Source organism: Homarus americanus, unplaced genomic scaffold, assembly GCF_018991925.1.
Source record: "Homarus americanus isolate GMGI-L3 unplaced genomic scaffold, GMGI_Hamer_2.0 scaffold29458, whole genome shotgun sequence".
NCBI lineage: Eukaryota > Metazoa > Arthropoda > Malacostraca > Decapoda > Nephropidae > Homarus > Homarus americanus.
In genome coordinates this window covers 9308-18759 of record NW_024721940.1, presented here as the reverse complement: position 1 = coordinate 18759, position 9452 = coordinate 9308, and the positions used below count along the sequence as shown (strand labels likewise).

The 9452-nt window shown below is 58.9% G+C and overlaps 1 protein-coding gene across 1 annotated transcript; it reads right to left on the bottom strand.

The window, feature by feature from the left end:
• Positions 1–6668: 6668 nt before the first annotated feature.
• On the bottom strand, positions 6669–8891 carry LOC121861889 (protein piccolo-like). Its single transcript, XM_042359789.1, has 3 exons — positions 8175–8891; positions 7326–7687; positions 6669–6996 (listed from the first exon to the last, which is right to left on the bottom strand). Exons 1-3 carry the CDS (start codon positions 8889–8891, stop codon positions 6669–6671), a joined length of 1407 nt encoding a protein of 468 aa, XP_042215723.1.
• Positions 8892–9452: the final 561 nt, after the last annotated feature.

Below are 9452 nucleotides of genomic sequence, written 5' to 3'. Positions count from 1 at the left end.
CCCCTGTGAGGGACCCCACCGTCCCTAGAAGTGCATCTGGGATCCCCGCCGCCCCTAGGAGGGCCCATAACGGCGCCGCTGCTTCAGATAGGGCCCATGGGGGCGTCACCACACCCGGCAGGGCAGCTGGGAACGTGGATGTCCCTGGTAGAGCCCTTATGGGCGTCGCCGTCCCTGAGAGAGTCCCTGGAAGTTCCCCTGGACCTGAGTTAGCTCCTGGCAGTGCCAGCGCCCTCTGACAGAGCCCCTGGGGGCGCCGCCGTGCATGGCATTGCACGTGGGGCCCCACCTCACATGAGGGGGCCCCTGAGCGCGACACTGTCCCTGAGAAGGCCCCTGATCGCGCCGCTGTCCCTGGGATATCCTTGGGTTGCGCTAGTGCCTTGGTAGGACCCCTGGGGCGCTTTAGTCCCTGGAAGGACGCCTGGGGGCGCCGATGTCCCTGGGATATCCTCCGGTTGCGCTAGTGCCCTGGTAGGGCCCCTGGGGCGCTTTAGTCCCTGGAAGGGCGCCTGAGGGCGCCGTCGTCCCTGGGAGAACGTCTGGGAACGTGGCTGTCCCTGGGAGAGCTCCTGGGAGCGCCAGCGATCCTGGCGGGGTCCTTGGGGGTACCGCCGTTGTTGGAAAGGCCCCTGGGAGCTCTGCTGACCCTGGGTGAGCCCCTGGTGGCGCCACTGTCATTGGGAGGGCCTCTGAGAGCGTGGCTTTCGCTGGGAGAGTCCCTGGGAGCGGCAGCGACTCTGGCAAGGTCCTTGGGTTGACTGTGATTATGGAAAGACCCCTGGCAGCGTCGCTGTCCCTGGGAGAAACCCTGAGGTGCCATCGCCCGTGTAATGGCTCGTAGGAGTAGTTGTTTTTGCACTATTTAAAATTCTGGGTGATATGACGTTAAATAAATACACCGCCCATCACATTTCCAGTATCATCGTATCCTAAACAATGAAATGGAGAAAAAATATCCAACAGGAAAACATAAGTTGGGGTGTTGTGCTGACTGAAAGTGCTCTTGTTCTCCTATTGGCTGTAATTTGGTGTATTTCTACATCTCTAGTCCACCAATCACAGTTAAATAAGGGATTATTGACGAATGCAATATGTAATGATACCTCCATCAAATCTCTGGGGTTCCGCTGCCTCTTTGGAGGGCCTCCCTTAGTCGCCACTGTTCCTAAGTAGGGACCCTGTTAGTGCCCCCTGTGGGAGGGGACCCCACCGTCCCTGTGAAGTGGCTTCGGGAGCCCCGCCGCCGCTTCAGATAGGGCCCAAGGGGGTGTCACCACACCCGTCAGGGCCCCTGGGAACGTGGATGTCCCTGGTAGAGCCCCTCTTTGGGGCGTCGCTCGTCCCTGAGAGGTCCCTGAAGTTTCCTGGTCCCAGATAACTCCTGGCAGTGCCAGCGCCTCTGGACAGAGCCCCCTGGTGGCGCCGCCGTCCATGGCATTGCACCTTGGGGCCCCACCTCCCATGAGGGGGCCCCTGAGCGCGACACTGCCCCTGAGAAGGCCCCTGATCGCGCCGCTGTCCCTGGGATATCCTCGGGTTGCGCTAGTGCCTTGGTAGGGCCCCTGTGGCGCTTTAGTCCCTGGAAGGGCGCCTGGGGGCGCCGCTGTCCTTGGGAGAAACCCTGAGGTGCTATCGCCCGTGTAATGGCTCGTAGGAGTAGTTGTTTTTGCACTATTTAAAATTCTGGGTGATATGACGTTAAATAAATACACCGCCCATCACATTTCCAGTATCATCGTATCCTAAACAATGAAATGGAGAAAATATATCCAACAGGAAAACATAAGTTGGGGTGTTGTGCTGACTCAGTGCTCTGTTCTCCGATTGGCTGTAATTTGGTGTATATACATTCTAGTCCACCAATCACAGTTAAATAAGGGATTATTGGACGAATGCAATATGTACGATACCTCCATCAAATCTCTGGGGGTTCCGCCGCCCTTGGGAGGGCCCCTGAAGTCGCCACTGTCCCTAGCAGGGACCCTGTTGCCCCTGTGAGGGACCCCACCGTCCCTAGAAGTGCCTCTGGGAGCCCCGCTCCTCCTAGGAGGGCCCATAACGGCGCCGCTGCTTCAGATAGGGCCCATAGGGGCGTCACCACACCCGGCAGGGCCCCTGAGAACGTGGATGTCCCTGGTAGAGCCCTTATGGGCGTCGCCGTCCCTGAGAGGGTCCCTGGAAGTTTCCCTGGTCCTGAGATAACTCCTGGCAGTGCCAGCGCCCTCTGACAGAGCCCCTGGGGGCGCCGCCGTCCATGGCATTGCACCTTGGGGCGCCACCTCCCATGAGGGGGCCTCTGAGCGCGACACTGTCCCTGAGAGGGCCCCTGATCGCGCCGCTGCCCCTGGGATATTCTCGGGAGGCGCCAGTGCTCTGGTAGGGCCCTTGGGTCGCTTTTGTCCCTGGATGTGTCCCTGGGGGCGCCGTCGTCCCTGGGAGAACGTCTGGGAACGTGGCTGTCTCTGGGAGAGCTCCGCCAGCGATCCTGGTGGGGTCCTTGGGGTGCTGCTGTTGTTGGAAAGGCCCCTTGAGATCTGCTGACCCCTGGGTGAGCCCCGGGTGCCCACTGGCCTGGGAGGCCAAGGCTGAGAGCGTAGCTTTCTGCTGGGAGAATCCCCTGAGCAGCAGCGACGGGTACACCACGGGGCGCTGGTGATTATGGAAAAGACCCCTGGCAGAGTCGCCGTCCCTGGGAGAAACCCTGTAGGTGCCATCGCCCCCTGTAATGGCTCGTAGGAGTAGTTGCTTTTGCACTATTTAGTAAAATTCTGGGTGATATGACGTTAAATAAATACACCGCCCATCACATTTCCAGTATCAATGTATCCTAAACAATGAAATGGAGAAAAAAATATCCAACAGGAAAACATATAAGTTGTGGGTGTTGTGCTGACCGCGCTCTGTTCTCCTATTGGCTGTAATTTGTGTGTATATACATTCTAGTCCACCAATCACAGTTAAGTAAGGGATTATTGGACGAATGCAATATGTACGATACCTCCATCAAATCTCTGGGGGTTTCGCCGCCCTTGGGAGGGCCCCTGAAGTCGCCACTGCCCTTAGCAGGGACCCAGTCGCCCCTGTGAGGGACCCCACCGTCCCTAGAAGTGCATCTGGGATCCCCGCCGCCCCTAGGAGGGCCCATAACGGCGCCGCTGCTTCAGATAGGGCCCATGGGGGCGTCACCACACCCGGCAGGGCAGCTGGGAACGTGGATGTCCCTGGTAGAGCCCTTATGGGCGTCGCCGTCCCTGAGAGAGTCCCTGGAAGTTCCCTTGGACCTGAGTTAGCTCCTGGCAGTGCCAGCGCCCTCTGACAGAGCCCCTGGGGGCGCCGCCGTGCATGGCATTGCACGTGGGGCCCCACCTCCCATGAGGGGGCCCCTGAGCGCGACACTGTCCCTGAGAAGGCCCCTGATCGCGCCGCTGTCCCTGGGATATCCTTGGGTTGCGCTAGTGCCTTGGTAGGACCCCTGGGGCGCTTTAGTCCCTGGAAGGGCGCCTGGGGGCGCCGATGTCCCTGGGATATCATCCGGTTGCGCTAGTGCCCTGGTAGGGCCCCTGGGGCGCTTTAGTCCCTGGAAGGGCGCCTGGGGGCGCCGTCGTCCCTGGGAGAACGTCTGGGAACGTGACTGTCCCTGGGAGAGCTCCTGGGAGCGCCAGCGATCCTGGCGGGGTCCTTGGGGTTACCGCCGTTGTTGGAAAGGCCCCTGGGAGCTCTGCTGACCCTGGGTGAGCCCCTGGTGGCGCCACTGTCATTGGGAGGGCCTCTGAGAGCGTGGCTTTCGCTGGGAGAGTCCCTGGGAGCGGCAGCGACTCTGGCAAGGTCCTTGGGTTGACTGTGATTATGGAAAGACCCCTGGCAGCGTCGCTGTCCCTGGGAGAAACCCTGAGGTGCCATCGCCCGTGTAATGGCTCGTAGGAGTAGTTGTTTTTGCACTATTTAAAATTCTGGGTGATATGACGTTAAATAAATACACCGCCCATCACATTTCCAGTATCATCGTATCCTAAACAATGAAATGGAGAAAAAATATCCAACAGGAAAACATAAGTTGGGGTGTTGTGCTGACTGAGTTGCTCTGTTCTCCTATTGGCTGTAATTTGTTGTATTTACATTCTAGTCCACCAATCACAGTTAAGTAAGGGATTATTGGACGAATGCAATATGTACGATACCTCCATCAAATCTCTGGGGGTTTCGCCGCCCTTGGGAGGGCCCCTGAAGTCGCCACTGCCCCTAGCAGGGACCCTGTTGCCTTTGTGAGGGACCCCATCGTCCCTAGAAGTGCCTCTGAGATCCCCGCCGCCCCTAGGAGGGAATATAACGGCGCCGCTGCTTCAGATAGGGCCCATGGGGGCGTCACCACACCCGGCAGGGCACCTGGGAACGTGGATGTCCCTGGTAGAGCCCTTATGGGCGTCGCGGTCCCTGAGAGAGTCCCTGGAAGTTCCCCTGGACCTGAGTTAGCTCCTGGCAGTGCCAGCGCCCTCTGACAGAGCCCCTGGTGGCGCCGCCGTCCATGGCATTGCACCTTGGGGCCCCACCTCCCATGAGGGAGCCCCTGAGCGCGACACTGCCCCTCAGAAGGCCCCTGATCGCGCCGCTGTCCCTGGGATATCCTCGGGTTGCGCTAGTGCCTTGGTAGGGCCCCTGTGGCGCTTTAGTCCCTGGAAGGGCGCCTGGGGGCGCCGCTGTCCCTGGGAGAAACCCTGAGGTGCCATCGCCCGTGTAATGGCTCGTAGGAGTAGTTGTTTTTGCACTATTTAAAATTCTGGGTGATATGACGTTAAATAAATACACCGCCCATCACATTTCCAGTATCATCGTATCCTAAACAATGAAATGGAGAAAAAATATCCAACAGGAAAACATAAGTTGGGGTGTTGTGCTGACTGAGTGCTCTGTTCTCCGATTGGCTGTAATTTGGTGTATTTACATTCTAGTCCACCAATCACAGTTAAATAAGGGATTATTGGACGAATGCAATATGTACGATACCTCCATCAAATCTCTGGGGGTTCCGCCGCCCTTGGGAGGGCCCCTGAAGTCGCCACTGTCCCTAGCAGGGACCCTGTTGCCCCTGTGAGGGACCCCACCGTCCCTAGAAGTGCCTCTGGGAGCCCCGCTGCTCCTAGGAGGGCCCATAACGGCGCCGCTGCTTCAGATAGGGCCCATAGGGGCGTCACCACACCCGGCAGGGCCCCTGAGAACGTGGATGTCCCTGGTAGAGCCCTTATGGGCGTCGCCGTCCCTGAGAGGGTCCCTGGAAGTTTCCCTGGTCCTGAGATAACTCCTGGCAGTGCCAGCGCCCTCTGACAGAGCCCCTGGGGGCGCCGCCGTCCATGGCATTGCACTTTGGGGCGCCACCTCCCATGAGGGGGCCTCTGAGCGCGACACTGTCCCTGAGAGGGCCCCTGATCGCGCCGCTGCCCCTGGGATATTCTCGGGAGGCGCCAGTGCTCTGGTAGGGCCCTTGGGTCGCTTTTGTCCCTGGATGTGTCCCTGGGGGCGCCGTCGTCCCTGGGAGAACGTCTGGGAACGTGGCTGTCTCTGGGAGAGCTCCTGGGAGCGCCAGCGATCCTGGTGGGGTCCTTGGGGGTGCCGCCGTTGTTGGAAAGGCCCCTGGGAGATCTGCTGACCCTGGGTGAGCCCCTGGGTGCTCCACTGGCCTTGGGAGGGCCGCTGAGAGCGTAGCTTTCGCTGGGAGAATCCCTGGGAGCAGCAGCGATCTTGGCAAGGTCCACGGGGCGCTGGTGATTATGGAAAGACCCCTGGCAGAGTCGCTGTCCCTGGGAGAAACCCTGTGGTGCCATCGCCCCTGTAATGGCTCGTAGGAGTAGTTGTTTTTGCACTATTTAAAATTCTGGGTGATATGACGTTAAATAAATACACAGCCCATCACATTTCCAGTATCATCGTATCCTAAACAATGAAATGGAGAAAAAATATCCAACAGGAAAACATAAGTTGGGGTGTTGTGCTGACTGAGTGCTCTGTTCTCCTATTGGCTGTAATTTGTTGTATTTACATTCTAGTCCACCAATCACAGTTAAGTAAGGGATTATTGGACGAATGCAATATGTACGATACCTCCATCAAATCTCTGGGGGTTTCGCCGCCCTTGGGAGGGCCCCTGAAGTCGCCACTGCCCTTAGCAGGGACCCAGTCGCCCCTGTGAGGGACCCCACCGTCCCTAGAAGTGCATCTGGGATCCCCGCCGCCCCTAGGAGGGCCCATAACGGCGCCGCTGCTTCAGATAGGGCCCATGGGGGCGTCACCACACCCGGCAGGGCAGCTGGGAACGTGGATGTCCCTGGTAGAGCCCTTATGGGCGTCGCCGTCCCTGAGAGAGTCCCTGGAAGTTCCCTTGGACCTGAGTTAGCTCCTGGCAGTGCCAGCGCCCTCTGACAGAGCCCCTGGGGGCGCCGCCGTGCATGGCATTGCACGTGGGGCCCCACCTCCCATGAGGGGGCCCCTGAGCGCGACACTGTCCCTGAGAAGGCCCCTGATCGCGCCGCTGTCCCTGGGATATCCTTGGGTTGCGCTAGTGCCTTGGTAGGACCCCTGGGGCGCTTTAGTCCCTGGAAGGGCGCCTGGGGGCGCCGATGTCCCTGGGATATCATCCGGTTGCGCTAGTGCCCTGGTAGGGCCCCTGGGGCGCTTTAGTCCCTGGAAGGGCGCCTGGGGGCGCCGTCGTCCCTGGGAGAACGTCTGGGAACGTGACTGTCCCTGGGAGAGCTCCTGGGAGCGCCAGCGATCCTGGCGGGGTCCTTGGGGTTACCGCCGTTGTTGGAAAGGCCCCTGGGAGCTCTGCTGACCCTGGGTGAGCCCCTGGTGGCGCCACTGAGTGGCCCTGGAGAGCGTGGCTGCTGGGAGAGTCCTGGGATGGCAGCGACTCTGCAAGGTCCTGGGCTGACCAGATTATGGAAAGACCCCCGTGCCGTCAGCTGTCCCTGGAGAAACCCTGAGGTGCCATCGCCCGTGTAATGCCTGTAGGAGTAGTTGTTTTGCACCATTTAAAATTCCTGGGGTGATATGACGTTAAATAAATACACGCCCATCACATTTCCAGTATCAATGTATCTCAAATAATGAAATGGAGAAAACATCCACACAGGAAACATAAGTTGGGGTGTTAAAGGACTGGAGTGCTCTGTCTCCATTATTGTAATTTGGTGTATTTAAGACTCTAGTCCACCAAATCACAGTTAAGGCGGGATTATTGACGAATGCAATATGTACGATACCTCCATCAAATCTCTGGGGGTTTCGCCGCCCTTGGGAGGGCCCCTGAAGTCGCCACTGCCCCTAGCAGGGACCCTGTTGCCTTTGTGAGGGACCCCACCGTCCCTAGAAGTGACTCTGAGATCCCCGCCGCCCCTAGGAGGGCCCATAACGGCGCCGCTGCTTCAGATAGGGCCCATGGGGGCGTCACCACACCCGGCAGGGCACCTGGGAACGTGGATGTCCCTGGTAGAGCCCTTATGGGCGTCGCGGTCCCTGAGAGAGTCCCTGGAAGTTCCCCTGGACCTGAGTTAGCTCCTGGCAGTGCCAGCGCCCTCTGACAGAGCCCCTGGTGGCGCCGCCGTCCATGGCATTGCACCTTGGGGCCCCACCTCCCATGAGGGGGCCCCTGAGCGCGACACTGCCCCTCAGAAGGCCCCTGATCGCGCCGCTGTCCCTGGGATATCCTCGGGTTGCGCTAGTGCCTTGGTAGGGTCCCTGTGGCGCTTTAGTCCCTGGAAGGGCGCCTGGGGGCGCCGCTGTCCCTGGGAGAAACCCTGAGGTGCCATCGCCCGTGTAATGGCTCGTAGGAGTAGTTGTTTTTGCACTATTTAAAATTCTGGGTGATATGACGTTAAATAAATACACCGCCCATCACATTTCCAGTATCATCGTATCCTAAACAATGAAATGGAGAAAAAATATCCAACAGGAAAACATAAGTTGGGGTGTTGTGCTGACTGAGTGCTCTGTTCTCCTATTGGCTGTAATTTGGTGTATTTACATTCTAGTCCACCAATCACAGTTAAATAAGGGATTATTGGACGAATGCAATATGTACGATACCTCCATCAAATCTCTGGGGGTTCCGCCGCCCTTGGGAGGGCCCCTGAAGTCGCCACTGTCCCTAGCAGGGACCCTGTTGCCCCTGTGAGGGACCCCACTGTCCCTAGAAGTGCCTCTGGGAGCCCCGCTGCTCCTAGGAGGGCCCATAACGGCGCCGCTGCTTCAGATAGGGCCCATAGGGGCGTCACCACACCCGGCAGGGCCCCTGAGAACGTGGATGTCCCTGGTAGAGCCCTTATGGGCGTCGCCGTCCCTGAGAGGGTCCCTGGAAGTTTCCCTGGTCCTGAGATAACTCCTGGCAGTGCCAGCGCCCTCTGACAGAGCCCCTGGGGGCGCCGCCGTCCATGGCATTGCACCTTGGGGCGCCACCTCCCATGAGGGGGCCTCTGAGCGCGACACTGTCCCTGAGAGGGCCCCTGATCGCGCCGCTGCCCCTGGGATATTCTCGGGAGGCGCCAGTGCTCTGGTAGGGCCCTTGGGTCGCTTTTGTCCCTGGATGTGTCCCTGGGGGCGCCGTCGTCCCTGGGAGAACGTCTGGGAACGTGGCTGTCTCTGGGAGAGCTCCTGGGAGCGCCAGCGATCCTGGTGGGGTCCTTGGGGGTGCCGCCGTTGTTGGAAAGGCCCCTGGGAGATCTGCTGACCCTGGGTGAGCCCCTGGGTGCTCCACTGGCCTTGGGAGGGCCGCTGAGAGCGTAGCTTTCGCTGGGAGAATCCCTGGGAGCAGCAGCGATCTTGGCAAGGTCCACGGGGCGCTGGTGATTATGGAAAGAACCCTGGCAGAGTCGCTGTCCCTGGGAGAAACCCTGTGGTGCCATCGCCCCTGTAATGGCTCGTAGGAGTAGTTGTTTTTGCACTATTTAAAATTCTGGGTGATATGACGTTAAATAAATACACCGCCCATCACATTTCCAGTATCATCGTATCCTAAACAATGAAATGGAGAAAAAATATCCAACAGGAAAACATAAGTTGGGGTGTTGTGCTGACTGAGTGCTCTGTTCTCCTATTGGCTGTAATTTGTTGTATTTACATTCTAGTCCACCAATCACAGTTAAGTAAGGGATTATTGGACGAATGCAATATGTACGATACCTCCATCAAATCTCTGGGGGTTTCGCCGCCCTTGGGAGGGCCCCTGAAGTCGCCACTGCCCCTAGCAGGGACCCTGTTGCCTTTGTGAGGGACCCCACCGTCCCTAGAAGTGACTCTGAGATCCCCGCCGCCCCTAGGAGGGCCCATAACGGCGCCGCTGCTTCAGATAGGGCCCATGGGGGCGTCACCACACCCGGCAGGGCACCTGGGAACGTGGATGTCCCTGGTAGAGCCCTTATGGGCGTCGCGGTCCCTGAGAGAGTCCCTGGAAGTTCCCCTGGACC

What these genes read in the sequence shown, in the direction of transcription:
- LOC121861889 (XM_042359789.1), bottom strand. Translation starts at nt 8,891, where the DNA reads ATGGCACCACAGGGTTTCTCCCAGGGACAGCGACTCTGCCAGGGTTCT. An exon ending in CAGAGGCACTTCTAGGGACA is followed by an intron (nt 7,688 to 8,174) that starts GTGGGGTCCCTC and finishes AGGATATCCCAG; the next exon opens with GGACAGCGGCGCGATCAGGG. An exon ending in TCCCTCACAAAGGCAACAGG is followed by an intron (nt 6,997 to 7,325) that starts GTCCCTGCTAGG and finishes CTACTCCTACAG; the next exon opens with GCATTACACGGGCGATGGCA.